The 15,437-nt window shown below is 58.1% G+C and overlaps 1 protein-coding gene across 4 annotated transcripts; it reads right to left on the bottom strand.

The window, feature by feature from the left end:
- Positions 1-474: 474 nt before the first annotated feature.
- PTPN7 (protein tyrosine phosphatase non-receptor type 7) lies at positions 475-14,611 on the bottom strand. Of its 4 annotated transcripts, none has more exons than XM_088067114.1 (11): positions 14,486-14,611; positions 11,162-11,211; positions 8,321-8,549; positions 7,788-7,971; positions 7,294-7,378; positions 6,668-6,744; positions 4,515-4,652; positions 3,637-3,747; positions 2,939-3,096; positions 1,938-2,051; positions 475-1,382 (listed from the first exon to the last, which is right to left on the bottom strand). In XM_088067114.1, exons 3-11 carry the CDS (start codon positions 8,449-8,451, stop codon positions 1,289-1,291), a joined length of 1,092 nt encoding a protein of 363 aa, XP_087923240.1. In that variant the 5' UTR covers positions 8,452-8,549; positions 11,162-11,211; positions 14,486-14,611; the 3' UTR covers positions 475-1,288. The 4 variants fall into 4 exon arrangements, with proteins under 4 accessions (XP_087923240.1, XP_014114380.2, XP_005530238.2 ...); XM_014258905.2 differs by having other exon boundaries at positions 14,452-14,563; XM_005530181.3 differs by lacking the exons at positions 11,162-11,211; positions 14,486-14,611 and adding an exon at positions 10,579-10,710.
- Positions 14,612-15,437: the final 826 nt, after the last annotated feature.

Genomic DNA, 15,437 nt, shown 5'->3' with positions numbered 1-15,437 from the left:
GCATTTTGGGAACCCATGGAGTGGTGAAGGGGTACATCATGCACACAGTCCTGAGCTGGGGAAGCTCAGGGAGCCCAGGCAAGCTCAGACTCATTCAGCAGGAAGACTGATCCTGTTTTCCCTGGATCTCACACTGGGTCATGTCACAGCTTATGACATGGGCAGGCACAGACTGGGCAGATCCCATCTCCTTCCCAGCTGGGTGTCCAATGCCCATCAGCCAAGGGCAGCTTTGAACACCTTCATAGTACTTTAAAGCACTTTTACAGAATATTTCCATCTCCATGCTTTATGACAAAATGTTTTTCCATCTTCTATTTTTTCCTCCTGGACTCATGAGTTAAAAAGACAACCTAATAAAACCCAAATATTATTTTGTTCTCATTTCAGAAGAAAACCTCCAAGGATTCAAAATCCCCACCCTCATGTAACAGAAGGCAATTGGGAACACATGACTTGCAAACTGTGCTTGGGAATCTCCCCTGCTAGGAAGAGGGGAGGTTTGGGTTGGATATTGGGGAAAATTTCTTCCCTGAAAGGGTGGTCAGGCACTGGCACAGGCGGCCCAAGGAGGTGGTGGACTCACCATCCCTGGAGGTGTTCAAGAAGCAACTATACATGGCAATTCCTGCTACAGTTTAGTGGACACAATGGGGTTTGAGCAGAGGTTGGACTCAATGATCTTGGAGATATTTTCCAACCTCAATAATTTTATGATGCTACTTTAAAGCTGTTGAGAAGGTGTTGGCTGAAGGTGGAGAGGAAAGCAAGCTGTTGAACACTGTTAGCTGACTGCACTAAGCCATCAAGGTGTGTCTTTAGCAAGAAGACCTTCATGGTGCATGTTTGGAGCAAGCCCAGCCCTGCCCACAAAGGATGCACAGCAAGGACAGAGGCTCTGTTTATTTCAGGGTAGTTCCACCGGCGCTGTGTTTAACGGGATGAACATTTGTGTGCAGCTGAAAGGCAAACCGTGCTCCCAGCATCTGCAGTTCTTCTGCACAGATTGCTCTTCTGCTTCAGGATCTTGCACCTCTCAAAAGCCAAAGCTTCTTTCTATGGGTGAAATCTGCCAGGAGCCAGCAGCAGTGGCCACCTGGAGCACCCACTGCACCACCTCACCTTGCTCATCCTCAGGGTCCCCGTGGGCTGGCTCATCACCCCGAGGGACATTCATGCTGCTGCTCTGTGGCCTGGCAGCATCAGGAGAGGTTTTGGTGAAGGTGTCCCCGAGGCTGGTGCAGGAGAGGTCAGAGCAAGGAGCCACAAGCCCGGTGGGAGCCCTGCACTAGTGGCCTCCCCCATCTGGCAGCTGGGAAGCATAGAGAGCTAGTGTGTGATGGAGGAACTGGTACTGCTCGCTCGTCTGGATCATCCCACCTCTGCAAGGGAAAGGCAGGGCCCACTGACACTTCACCAAACACAGAACCCTGTTCCCAGCTCTCTGCTCCCAGGGCACAAATATTCCTGCTTCTCCAACCACGTCAAGATGCCTCTGAAACAGGCACCAGAGCAGCCCAAAGAATAGAGGGGTTCAGAAGCATTGCTGGGCTGTTCAAAATGAGATTAGCAACTGATTTGGTGCTGATTTTCACCTGTACTTCTTGAAAAGTGATCAGGTGGAGTGTTTCTGGATTTAGTGGCTGAGCTGGAAGGGAGGAGCAGATGGCTGGCAGGTTCCCAGCCCCTCTCCTCTCTCTCCCTCTCCCTCCAAGTCCTCAGGTCAGAGCTACCCTCTCTGACAGCAGAAGCAGCCTGGCGCTGGCAATTGTTTGCTATTCACACACCTGCATCCCCCAGCCACCCTTCTGGTTTCCATCAGAAATAGTCCCCATGGGATGCCCATCCCCATGTCCCTGCCACATCCCCCCCACACCCCTGCCCTCAGGGTGCACCCAGCAGGACCCTCCAAGGAGCCAGCTGCTCTGTGTACCCACCTGTCTATGCGGAGATGGCACACAATTCCAAGGATATCCACCTCCCCCTTGTCCTGCAGCTGCTGGCACCCGATCCTGGTGGCAATGAAGCAGCCGGTGCGGCCAATGCCTGCACTGCAGGACAGACACAGCTGTGCTGAGCACCCACAGCCACTGTCTGCACCTGCATCCTGCTCAACTGGATGCACTCCTGGATTGGTTTGCTGTGATTTTTTCCTAGAGGGATGCTGGGGTCCTGGCCCCAGCTGCCAGACCAAGCTCATTAGCCAGGCACCAAAAGTCATGGGCTGGGGTTACTCTGCCATGGCAAGGAGTTCTTGCCGTGTTGCACAGCCTGGCTGAGGCTGCTCTGGAAGCACAAAACCAGTCTGTGTCCATCCTTGTGCAGTGCAGGGGGCTCTGCATCCCCTCCCCTCCCAGCTGGGCTCTAACCCTAGCACCACTGGTTTGCACTCAGCCTGCAGCAGTGCATGCTGCATGTTCCATAGGGACCCCAGATGCTCTGCTCCACTGTCCCCAAATTCACCCAGCAAGGAGAGAAAATAGGCAGAGGCCACCTCCTGCAGGAGGGCTGTCCTGAAACATAGCTCCACATCCAAGCCACAGGCCATTCTTACCTGCACAGGGAGCAGGAACCCCAGAATTACAGAATGGGTCAGGTTCAAAGGGACCAACCTTGGGGTCACCAGTTTCCATCTCCCTGCTCAAGCAGGATCTTCCAGAGCTGGAGCTGTGGCTGTATGGTGGGGCTGGGTCCCAAATGCAGACCCCTCCTGCTCCCACCCTGCTGGAGCCAGGTGCAGGATATGCCAGACTAACACCACCATCCTGCTGCCAGGACAGCAGCTGCTGATTGACAGCTCTGCTGTGGGGTGGCTGTGCCCTGGGATTTCTGCACCACCATGGGAGCCGTGCATGAGTACTCACGTGGGATTTTCCCCTCAGGTATTTGCAGACTGACCCCGAGGAGAAGCACAGACAGGTGAGGTGCAAGCTCTTACCTGCAGTGCACCACGATGGGCCCTGGGCTGGCTGCAGTCTGCAGAGCCTCCTCCACCTTGGACACCAGGTGCAGCAGGGGCTTGGCTGACTCAGGTGTTTGCTGGTCCGGCCAGGAAGGGAAGAGGATGTGTTTGACTTTGCGGTGCTCCTTTCCAAGCTTTTCCAGACAAAACAAAGAGGAATGGGGGTGTGAGAGCATGGGCCAAATGAAACGGGGAGCTCAGCTCAAGCAGAGGCCAAGCAGCCCATACCCACCTCAGCCACCCTCCTCCTGAATCCCTCTTCGAGCCTCTGCCAGACCTGAGGCAGAGTCCCCTGGGCCAGAGACAATGGATGTCTCAGAAGATGAGAACAGATGCAGAGTGTTCCAATTCTGTCACCAGAGTGCAGGCAAAGCAAGCAAGATCCCTTGGGCCAGTATCAGCCCAGGGTGACTAGAGATCCCAGTGACAGTGCAAAAACACTGGGCTGGTGGTGCTGCTCTGCCCAGCTGACCCCTTCTCCTCCAGGGCTGGGTCCTGCTCCCTCCCAGCCTCTCCAGGCAGGAGGGGCTCTGCAGACCCCTTCTGAGAATCATGAACCCTCCTCTTTCCTGTCACACAGCATTGCCATCTCACTAGATGTCCCAGGCCTGTCAGGGGCACTGCTGGGCCCCAACGTGCTCCCTCTCTGACCCCAGGATGAGGCTCAGACCCACCTGGATGGAGAGATCCCGGATCACGTACTCCACAGACTCGCTCAGCCCCTGCACGTGGATGGTGAAGGGGCCATAGGTGCCCTCCTTCTCAGGCCAGTAGTGGACACATTTCTGGAGAACAAGGCAGGTTTGTGGATGTGGAGATGCTCAAGGCACCCACTGGACATTTGAACTGTGCCTGAGTCAGTGCTCTTGGGAGGGGGCATCGCCTTGGGGCCAGTAGGGGAGTGGGGAATGTAGAGTGATACAGAGGGAAAGCAAAGGGATAGATCCCTACCCCTACATCTGCTGCCCTGTACCCTCTCCCATGCCCTGCCCTGGCTTTCAGGCCCCAGGGATGCAAATCCCCGCTCAGCCAAAGAAGCTTCCAGATGCAGCAGGACCCAGGGCACAGAGAGGCTGTCAGCTGGGAGAGAAGGACCAAGAACATGGCCCAGAAAGAGAGTTTCCAGTTCTCAGTTTTCCCAGACAGGTCCTGTTGGCTCCCATCCCAGAAGCAGTGGGCAGCAGTGCCCCTCTGGTCCCCCAGAGCTCTCCCCTGGGCTGGATCCCCTGGTTGAGAGCTCCCAGTCCAGGGAAGAGCTCTGGGGAGCCAGAGGGGCACTGCTGCCCCATCCCTGGGGGTTGTCCTAAACCCTTTATCCTATTATCCAGATGGTAAAGTGTGCCCAGAGCACACAGCCATGTGAGGAGGAAAATCTTTGCCAGATAGGGCCAAGCCCTGGGGATCTCCTCCTCCACTTGTGACCCATCAGGGAATCCTCTGAGCCAAAAGCACAGTAAGTGGGTGCACAGACCCCACATCTGGCCTGGCACAACCCTCCACTGTCACTGGTGCCCCACTCCCCGCTGTGCCCCCCGGGCCGGGTCAGAGGTACCTCCTTGCACTCCTGGAGCTCAGTGATCATGACGATGAGAGGAGCCTCCTCCTGCCACACCATCTCCCAGAAGTCAGTCACGGTGTTGAGCATGGGTCCCTGCGTGGCAATGTACTCCTGGGGCCGGCCCGCGTAGCCCTGCGGAGCACGCGCCCGTCAGGGACCCCGCGGGCAGCGGGGCTGTCCCCAGCTCACTCACGGTGCTTTTCTCCTCCTCTGTGGTTTAGAGGCTGAGCCACACATGTTGTCTCCTACTAAACCTGTCCTTACAATGCTTTTATAGATCTGCTGAGGAACCACCAGGCATCCTCCCCACCCTGCTGCTCCCACCAGTCCATGCAGCTGACCTTGTACACCCGAGCTCCTGCAAGCATCCCCAGACTATCAGTGAGACAACAGTCAGCATGAAGGATGCCTTGGCAAGGCAAAGCTCACACTCCTCACTGTGGGCATTTCCACAAGGACAAGCAGGAATCTCTGTTTCACAGCTCCAAGCATCCTCTGTCTCCAAGCTTCTCCTAGTATAAAATTGCTGAAGGTACTGAAAATCCAGGCCTTCCCAGCAATCTCATAATGGTTTGGTCTTGCAAGAAGTTGCACTGGCCCAGCTAAGGGACAGGAATGTTTTCAGGAACATTTTGTAGAGCCCTATTTTTATGCCTTGAGATTATTTATTTTTCCCAGGAAACATGATTTTCCATTCAGGAAACCTGGAGGTGTCAACCCTGGGAATTCCACCTTCCTCCCACACCCACACCAAACATTTCATGGAACACCATCAGCAGGAAGAACATCAGTCCCAGGTGGGGTTGATGTGATCAAACACCTGCAGAGCCCTCCCAGATTCCTGTGCTTCCCAGGCATGCCCAGGCTGGCTTGGTTGCCAATTTTCGGATGCGCCCACAAATTCCTGTACCACTACACCTTTGGAGAGGTCAGGGGAAGGAAGGGGTCAGGAAACATCAGCTGCACACAGGGGGGTGTGGGCACAGCTGTGCTCAGTGTGCACACCTGTGTGCACGTGTGTGTGCCACAGGAACAGGCAGTGCTTGTGCATTGTGAGCAGTCAGGTGAGACACAGGGGATGCCACCACACCCTGGGACAGAGTGACAGAGCCACCTGATGTGCAGCTGCACACTGCCAGGCTGCCTTGGGAGGACACAGTTCCTCTGCTGCCCATGGTCAAACTGCCCTTGGACCTCCCAGCAGCTCTGGGCACAGTGCTCCTGTCTCAAAGGAGCTTTGACCCTCCCTGCTGGGTGCTGGTTGCTGCTGTCTCGCTGGATCTCAGCCACAAGCACCTTCAGCAAAGAAATGTTCCTAACTGCCCTCCAGCTCCACCCCACACCCTCCAAGCACCTCCCAGGGGTTTGTCTGTCATCCCAGACAGCACTTTTTGTGGGCTACTTTCCCAAGTCCTGCTTTCCCTCACTGCCAAGCACTCACAGCATCCATGGCCCCACCTCTGCTTCCCAGTGCTCTGGCCAGTGCCAAGGGAAGGGCACTGCAGTGAGATGAATTGCTCAGCAAAAAGCCTGCCCACTGGGCAAAGCTGGCACCTGGATCTCAGGAAATCCCATTCTGGGAGACACTGCAGCCTGGAAGGGTTTGCACAGGGATGGATATCAAAACCAAGTTGTCTGAGTAACACCCTAGGGTGTGGGGATTTCTCAGTCTCTGGAAAGGAACCCCACCGGGTGCCAAAAATAAGCCACACCCCATCTTCATTAGCTCTCTTCCTGGGAAATTGCAACAAGCTCCCTGAGCAGAGAGGAAATCCCAGGACATGTGAGCTTTGAGGATCTCTGAGCTGCCATAACCTGTTGACACAGCTTGCCTCTCATGGCCTTGCCAGACAATGGGCCAGTGTGTGAGGAGATGGAGAAGCCACTGCAAGGGAGCCTTTTGGGGTGCTCAGGCTGCCCAGGAGCTGAGAGCAGCTCCCTCATATGACTCTCCCACCAACAGGAACAGTGTATCTGCCCTGAGCAGATGGAGCCACATCTCTCCAGCTCCAAAAGGGATGGCAAGTTAAGTCTGCTGCTCCAGGGCAGCCACGGGAGAGCAGGTGACAGTGCCCCAGCACGTGTGACCCAGTGTGGCACCTGGTGCCTTGTGAGCCCTGGGCTGCAGGCCCTGGGAGGACACTCACTGTGATGTAGTTGGCATTTATGTAGCTGTCTTCCTCCTGGCTCCCAGCCCTCCTGAGGCAGACCCGGCTCTCAGGATCTGAAAGATGTCACAGGTATTACCCAAGGGACTGGTCCTGCCCATCCTCCCTGCCTCAACCTCAGGGGCTGGAGGCTGAGTCCTCCTGCTCCATGCCATGCTCAGAGCTGTCTGCACCCTCCCTTAGGCCTGTTCTTGTTCCACCTCAGCCTCACTCCCCTGGCAGGGCACAGCCCAAACCTGCAGGTACCACAATGAGCAGGTGGGGTAACTCAGCTGCAGTGATCCCCCAGGACATACCCACAGAACCTGACTGGAGCCCAGCTGAGTCCTTCCAGAACATCCTCAGCCTTTACATCCTTAGGGCCATGCCCTTGGGACATGTAAGACCCCACGAGTGCTGCCTGCCTGGGCAGGACCCCAGGGAGCAGCTCCCATGTACCCCCCCCAGCACTGTGAACACCCCCTGGAACACAGCACCCAGCTCCTGCAACACGGGCAGGAGGGGCATGGCAGGAGCAACAGCAGCACCCAGGGCTGCTCTGGGTCATCCCTCACCCACAGGCAAACAGAGGCAAATGGGAGGCAGAGTGACACAGGAGCACATACTGGGGAGAATGGTTTTGTATCTGTCCTTGAAAGCACGTCCAGGGATTTCCAGCTCCTCCGGACTCACGAAGTTGGGTGGGATTTTCTGCAGGGGGAGAAAACAGCCTTGAGGAAAAGCTGCCACTCGTGTCCCCTGGTGCTGGCAGACCTGGTTGCCCAGCAGGGCAGAGCTGACCCAGGAGCCCAGCAGCATTCCCAGAGATGCCAACTCCTGGGATGAGTCCTGCCTTTCCTCCATTTATGGTGGGACTCCTTCCAGAGAGGCAACCCTGGGAGAAGAGCATGGTATGGGAGGGACCATGCCATTCCAGGGACCCCAAGAGGACATGTGTGCACCAAGGAGCAGGTGATACCCTCCCCTCTGCTTGCCCACGCCGCCTGCCCTCCCACTGGGGCTGTGGGGCACAGCTGGGCTCAGAGCCTGATGTTCACCCCTGTCAGTCCCACCAGCCCCTGCCACCCCTCCTGTGAGAAGGGAGGGGGAATCGTCACACCGAAAACTCCTCCTGGAGCTGTGCCAGGCTCTGGGCGTGCTGCTGGAGCTCCTGCTTCCTCAGCACGTGGCTGGATGTCCTCAGAAACTTCAGCGTGATGTCCCGTGGCGTGCAGACAGGCTGGATGGGCTCCACGTTCCCTAGAGAGCTCATGTCCAGCACGAGCGATACATTGGAGCCCCTCCTGAAAGGTAAAGGGGTCCCTGGCTGACCTACTGCCACCGAGACAGAGGACAGCCCATCCCAGTGTATCATCAGTTGAAACCACCCCACACTGAGCAAAAGCCAGATGGAGACCCCAGTAGATGGGGAGATTGAGGAACAAGGAACTAGCTGATCATTTTGCCTTTTTGCTGGGAAGCCCCTGAAGGATGGTGTTGAGATTTGTCCTGGGCTGGGTGGAGGCCAGGGCTGCCTCCACACTCAGACCTGGCAGCTGCACATGCTGGCAGGCAGAGGGCTGGCAGGAAGGAATGTCAGGGGAGCCCTGGGGTTGAGCAGTGCCATGGGTACCCTGGCTGGGCCACACTCACCTCTCCTGGAGACGCACGTGCTTCTTGGCAGAGGGACTGGGCTTGTCCGGCTTGTCCATGTCTGCTGCAGCTGCCCAGGCTGCCAGGCTGCTCTTATGAACTCTGGAGCACAGCAAGCAGGCTTGGACCATGCTGCAGCAACCACAGAACCCTTGTCCTGAAGCACAGCAGGGGCACACAGGGAGCCCTCAGCTCCTGGGAAATCATGGAACCATCAGAGGAAAAGCAGCTGGAAAAGAAAAGTCAGATCTGAGAGATACCACAAGGCTGGGTGGAGCCCCCGACAGACGGTCTGCAAGCAAGGGATGGATTTTATGTCCTCAGCTGTCCTGGACCCAGGACCCCCAGCCCCTCCAGGCAGATGGAGAGCTCCCAGCATGTTCACCTTTGGGGATGCCTGCAGCACTGCAGCCCATCCAGGCACCACTGGTGACCCTGGCCATGGCACCAAGGGCCACCTGCTTCCCCTGAGGGGAGGACATCCACTCTGTGGTGGCAGGGCACGGTCTGGTTTGGGGGAGCCCCAGATGCTCTCCACCTCCATGGAAGCACACACCCTGTGTTTCCAGCCCTTCCCCATCACGTCCCCCTGCTTCATCCTGGGGACATGGTGGAGAAGAGTGAGAGCTGGAATGCCTGAGCACAGCAGCGCTCAGCAGGTGACATGCTGTAGCCACTGCACTGAGTCTGGCCATCTCCTGCTGCAGGGAGACACAGACCAGGAACCCTCAACAGCCTCATGGCAAGGGAGGGATGGCCCTGGGACAGCCTCCTCCATCCTGCAGGTCACAGCAACTATCAAGAGGAAACCGCTTTATCTGGGTGGTTGAGCAAAAGTGACTGGGCAGCCCAGCTGGGGAAGGTGACAGACATCCTCCATCATCAGCGATGGCTCAGCCCCTGGCAGGGCTGGGGAGATGCAGGTGATGCTGATTCACCTCTGGGCACAGCTCCTCATGGTGCAGGCAGCACCCTGGGATCCTGAACCACCTCCTCATCCCCAGCTTCCTCCATGAGGAGGAGACAGCGTCACAGAGACAGGGAATGATGCAGAGTCAGAGCTCTTGGTGGGCAGAGTGGGATCCCATCTGCTCGGGGAGGTCGTGTGGAGAGCCAGGGTCCACATGGTGGTTGGAACACAGCTAGGGCAGGAGCTGCTCCCCGAGCTTCCCTGCTGCCCAGTGGCATTTCTGGGAGTGGCAGTGCCACCCCTGCCACTCACACCATCCCCACACCCCATGCAGGGTATCCCGGTGTTCTCCATGCAGGCAGGATAAGAGCAGCTGCTCAGCAGGAGCAGCACCAGGGGAGATCCTGCCCAGAGACAGCCCAGGCTCCCATCCCAGCTGCTGTCCGGCCAGGAAACACCTGGGAGATGCCCTCGCCAGCAGAGACACCCAGGGAAGTACCTCAGCTGCCAGCAGCTGCAGGGAGAGTGCTCACATCCCCTGCCCAGCATCCCAGCCCTGCCTGGCGCTGCCATCCACATGCCCACCGCCCCTGGGCACCGGGGCCCGGCGGCTCTCCTGTGCAGCGGGCAGCTCGCCCGGCCTGGCGCTGCCTACCTGCGGCCCTTGGCCTCGTCCGTCCCGGCACCGCGGGCACCGCGCCTGCCGGGCTCACACCACGCTCCCAAAGTGTTCAGGAAGCTGCTTATCAAAGGAGCTGCTGCCTCTGCTGCTTCCTCTCCTCCTTCTCCCCCACCCCGAGTGCCGCCCACACACATACCGGCCACATCTCCGCCGAGCCGGCGCTCCCGGCCCCGCTGCACAGCGGCCGAGCTGCGGCCTGCGGCCGGGGCAGCTCCGCTGGGGCCGCTGGGCTGTGCTCCGTGGCCTGTGGCCAGCCCTGCCCGTGGGCACGGAGGGACGGGCAAGGCCCGGCCATGGGGGCCGCTGGGCTGTGCTCCGTGGCCTGTGGCCAGCCCTGCCCGTGGGCACGGAGGGACGGGCAAGGCCCGGCCATGGGGGCCGCTGGCAGGAGGTGTGAGGCAGGTTGCTTGGCACGGCTGCTCTGGGGGCAGCGCACCCCAGCTGCCCCACGGGAAGCCGGAATGAATCCTCCCATGCCCGCTGTCCTGCCCCTGTCCCCTTGCCCAGGCCGTGCCCCGGCTGTTCCCCGTCGGCTGTGGAATGTGCCAGGGCTCGCTCGGTGCCTGCCACCCTCAGGGCCTGCCCGTGTGCTCCTTGTGCCACCCCGTCCCCCAAGGCCTGTCCCCGTGGGGACACCCCTCCGCACCCACCACCATCCCCTGGTACCTCAGGGTGACACGGGTGGGCTCCCCCTCCCCAGCAGGAAGGACAGGGGTGTATTTGGGGACGAAGGTCTGCGGGACCTGGCTCAGGTAGGCCAGGTCTGCCCAATTTGGGGCACTGCACATCCTTCCTGACACATCCCCACTGCTCTTCCTGTTTGCTCTTGCCAGGCTCTGCACGCTTCCTTCCTCCTCAGCCCCCACCCCGCTGAGCTCCCGCTGCACCCCAACAGCCACAAGGACCCCAAACACCATTCCCATGTCTGCTTCACGGGCTGCTCTGGCTGGAGCCACCCCAGCCCAGCTCACTGAGGTGCCTGCGCTGTCCCCAGGCTGTGCCTCGCTGGAGAGCTGCGTGTCTGTGCACACCTGTGTGTCTGTGCACACCTGTGTGTCTGTGCACACCTGTGTGTGTGCAGGTGTGCCAGAACAGCTTCCCTGGGCAGCCCTGGGAGACCCTGCCTGTGCCACCTTCTGCCCAAGGACTAGGAGATCAGAGGACCCAAGCTCCAGAGCGAAGTGCTGGGCTTGGCCAGCAGCAGAACAGCCTTATCCTTGAGAAAAGGCCACCAGCACCCCTGTCTTACCTGCAAATCCTAGAGTGGCCAGAGGAAAGACTGAGGAATTTCTCCTTGCCCTGTGTGGGATGAAAGAACACATCTGTAAGGCCTAGAGGCAGCCCCACCACACACTGACCTTCCTTCCCACCTGTCCCTGATAGAGCTCAGGAATTCCTGGGATGACCAGCACTGAAGGACTTAACAAGGTGTCTACATAAACTTGCTCCCAGTAGGAACCAGAGTGAACAAACAGGGCCCTGTGCTGGAGTACCAGCCTGTCAGACGTGCAGAAGCTTCCTGAGGCTGGGACTGTATCTGCCCTCTAAGTGTGGAGGGCACCTGTCCCATCTGGGTGTCCTTGAGCTTAAAGGGTTCTTGAGGATAGAGTCAAGATGCAAACCCCTGGAGCTGCTTTTTCTGCCTTTTGCTGGCCTGATCTTGCTGTCTCCTCACTGTTCTGTTCCTCTGCCACTGCTGGACAAGCTTAGGACAAGCTCAGTGTGGCACTGGGGCAGATACCACAGGGCCACCAGCACGTGGAGTCACCAGGAATGCACCAGTGGCATCTGTGCACCCACACTCCCTCCCAACCTCCCCAGCTGCTGGGTGCCTGTGACAGGGAGGAGAGACACAGCTGGACCCTCACAGAGCTCATAGGGTCCAGAGAAAGTCTGCAAATCACCCCAAAGGGGCAAAGCAATGGGGCTGCAACAGCTGGGCTGTCCAGGGGCCCTCGCTGGACCCAGGAGGCACCACAGCACATCCTGATTCTCTGCTCAGTGGAGACCTGGGACAGCACTGGCCTTTGGGAGCTGGATTTTGGCTGGTTTTCCCCAAAGAGAATGGGAATGTTTTACCAACACATGATTTTATGCATGACACAAACTCCAGCTGCAAAAGGGGTATGGAACAAAGGCTTTTATGGAGGCCAGGAACTCCCGTGTGCTGCTCGTTTCAGTGATCTGTGGCCCAGTGTGATTTAAGAGATTTGATGAACATTTCAAAGGATTTCAGCAGTAAGTCCCTTCTTCCTCCTGCCAGGTTCTGCCTTGGTCAAGAAATGCCCCTGGATGCTGCTGGAAAGATGCTGATGCACTTCCTTTGCAAAATAGATTATTTGGTTCCACTCAAATTTGGTCATGACAAAGGACACCACTCAGGGTAAAAAGAGGAAGCTGAGATGCTGGGATGCAGTGTATCCTCTGCCTCTGAAGCATCACAACACCAAGGCACTCATGCTCAGGGATGTCCCCAGAAAAGCCTTGCAGCCCTTTCCCTCTGCTGCTCACAGATCTCCCTGTGCTGCTGGCTTGGCTCTGCCAGTCATGCACCTGCCTGTGCCAGCTGCAACTAAACAGGACACCTAAGATACAGCCTCTGGAAACTACACCTGGCCCCCCTGGGCTTTTCCTTCTGCAGAAAACTCTGATGGAGACTGAAGGTACTGTCCTGGCCATGGCAACTCACCCAGGGTAGGAGGAACGTAGTAGGGATTTTGTGTAGGGATGTGCCACGGCCCAGGCTCCTAGGAGCAGAAAAGTTTGCACTGCTGAGATGTCCTGAGCCTTACATACCTCTGATGGTGCACAGCTGGACCCCAGTGTGCTCCCACCTGCCAGCATGGCTGCTCTTCCTCCCTTCTGCCAAAGCACCAGCATGCAGAGGAGGTGCATGTGAGGGAGATCATGGCAGGTGACACAGAGCACAGACCCACAGTATGAAAATGAAGATGCTGGTGGAAAATGAGGCATAAGGTGGTAGAGCTAGGCTGGATGTGAGTGAGACCAGGAGCAGAGGGAGTCAGAACACACTGCTTGACAGGGCATTTTTCAGCTCTCAGTGCCACCCGGGCAACAAGCTGTCCCCTGTGCCTGTTGCACCCACCTGCACCTGCTGCCCTCCTGGGACTGACCCCTGCCCCCTCCTGCCCGCCCGCTGGGGTGCACGGCCACACGTGCAGAGCAGATGTCCCCAGTCACCCATCGGTGCCCATGCGTGCTGGTGTGCAGAGACCTCGAGCAGGGCAGTCCAGACATGCCCTCCCTCCCTCCCTCCCTCCCGATGCACCTCTGGGCACATCCCTTCTGGCCACATCTGAGCCCCTGCTTGGAACACGATGCTGCCAGCTGGCTCCTCCTGAGGGAACCTGGCTGGGTTGGCAGAGGGGTGCAGTGGGGAGCAAAGAGCTGGGAGATGCTCTGGCCAGGGACTGACTGTGCCTTTTGTGTGTAGCCGTGCTTGTCCCATGTCACATCACCAGCTCTGAAGCAGCTGCACCAGGCTGGCCTGGGGAGCAGAGCTGCTCAATCCTACAAGCAGGGACTGCTGGGGCCAGGGCAGACCTGGCTTTGAGGGTGTTCAGTCTGGGGGCAGATCCCAAGCCAGGGTCAGTTTGCTGTAAGGACAGGACCAGGACACTGGGACAGCCACTGCAGTCTGGTGTGGGCAGAGAGGAACCTGACAGTCTCTGGGGGCAAAACCCAGGAGGGGGTGGGAGGAAGCAACACTGCAGGAAATGACTCTGGGCAGGTCACTGCTGTGCCCCTCACCTTCCTGCCTCCCTCCCCTGCTGGGGAAGGACTGGGGAGGTCCCAGAACAGGAGCATCCCTTGTCCACCAGCATTCCTTTCTGCTCTGACCTTGGTAGCAGTGGGGTGTCAGGGGTGACAATGATGGGCAGAGCGGTGCTGGGTTGGTGATGGAGGGATGCACATGGAGGGAAGAGTCCCAGCTGTTACCACACCAGCCATTCACCCTGGCCCAACCAGGGATGTGCCAGACATGGGATCCCTTGTGTCCTCTGTCCATGGACATCTGTGCATTAGGATTATCTGTTGGGATTTAAAGACTAGAGAGGTCTGTGACAGAGTCTCAGGGGCCTTGAAGGGTCCTCATAGGTGTGGCTTTGCTTTCAGCAAGATATGGGGTCCATATAGAGTCGGTGCTCTGGAGAGGATGATCTGGATTTATCCCTGACTGGTACTTGCTGTTTGTTCACTTGCATTTTAAAACTCCACTTCCATGGGGTCATCTTGCACCTCTGGCCATGATTTCAAAGCCGGCTCCCTCTGTGCAAAGAGCACATTCCAGCTCCAGACTGGGACCTGTTTTCCCACTAACAACCAGCCAATCCTTATGCCCATTTCTGCCCCCCAGCCTCCTGACCATGAGCTACCTGACCCAGCCTCCCGGCCCTGATACCCCCCCCCAGCATCTCTCCTCACCCTCTCCTCACAGCACTGTAGCCCCAAAGTCACCTCAGCCTGGGCAGGCACCGAGCTGGCAGCCCAATAGTTTCAGTCCCCAGGATTGCCTACCACAGCATGGCTTTGTCCCATCAGGCCCCGTCACCTCTGGGTCCGGCACTCAGGAAGGGATGGTTCTGCTTCCGTCGACACGATTGGGAAGTCAGGATGTCCTGCAGGCTTTTGGAAATTAGCCCATCTCCTCCGCTGCCGGAACATCGCTCGCAGGCTGCAAGGTGAAGCAGCTGCCTGGGCACTGAGCAGACTCTCTGCAGACTGCCAGGGCGGAGGAGGACGGTGCAGTCACGCCGAGCATCCCGCAGAGCATCCCGCAGAGCATCCCGCAGAGCCGGCCGTGGGGGAGCGACCCCTCGGAGCCTCACCTGGGGGTCCCCCGGCCGCCGAGGGCACAGCCAGCCCCCGGCAGCCGAGGGAAGCACCTCCGCAGATCGCTTTTCCGGAGAACAGCGGCTCTCCCTTCCAGCGTTCCCAAGGACAGCCCCGGCAGGAGCATCCTCCTGGGCAGGGCTGCGGGAGCTCAGAGCCCGCAGCGCAGCGCTGCCTGCGAGCCCGGAGCCTCGGGCACCCCGCACCAGGGATGGAGCCGATCCTGGGCAGCGAGGCGGAGGCAGAGGATGTGGGACCTTTCTCCCCGTGGCCGGTGGTGACGGTCCGTGCAGAGTTTGCTCCTGCTGCTGCCTGCCTTGAGCTGGGGGCAATTAAGCAATTGCTGGTTCGTTTTGCCAAGGCGTTGCCGCTGATCCTGCCAGCCCCTGTGCTTCTGCCCCCTCCTCAAGGAGAACCAGAAGAGTTTAGGACCTGGATTTCCTGCTTAACTGCTGGATTGTTTTCTTTGGATCATTCTGTTTGCTCAGCCTAGAGAAGAGGAGACTGAGGGGAGACCTCACTGAGCTCTTCAACATCCCCATGAGGGGCAGCTCCAGTCTCTGCTCTCTGTGACCAGTTACATACAGGACTAGAGGAAACATCTGGATTTGTGTCAGAGGAGGTTTAAATTATAAAAGGAAAAAGTTTTTCACCCAAAGGGTCGTTGAGCA

Source organism: Pseudopodoces humilis, chromosome 26, assembly GCF_049639895.1.
Source record: "Pseudopodoces humilis isolate 2021_Gansu_Grassland_sample_001 chromosome 26, ASM4963989v1, whole genome shotgun sequence".
Lineage (NCBI taxonomy): Eukaryota > Metazoa > Chordata > Aves > Passeriformes > Paridae > Pseudopodoces > Pseudopodoces humilis.
This window is presented reverse-complemented; position numbering and strand designations above follow the sequence as displayed.

Coding starts and splice junctions, on each gene's coding strand:
- PTPN7 (XM_088067114.1), bottom strand. CDS start 8,451: ATGGTCCAAGCCTGCTTGCTGTGCTCCAGAGTTCATAAGAGCAGCCTG. Junction 7,972..8,320: donor CACGTGCGTCTCCAGGAGAG/GTGAGTGTGGCC, acceptor TTTACCTTTCAG/GAGGGGCTCCAATGTATCGC. Junction 6,745..7,293: donor ATACAAAACCATTCTCCCCA/GTATGTGCTCCT, acceptor GACATCTTTCAG/ATCCTGAGAGCCGGGTCTGC.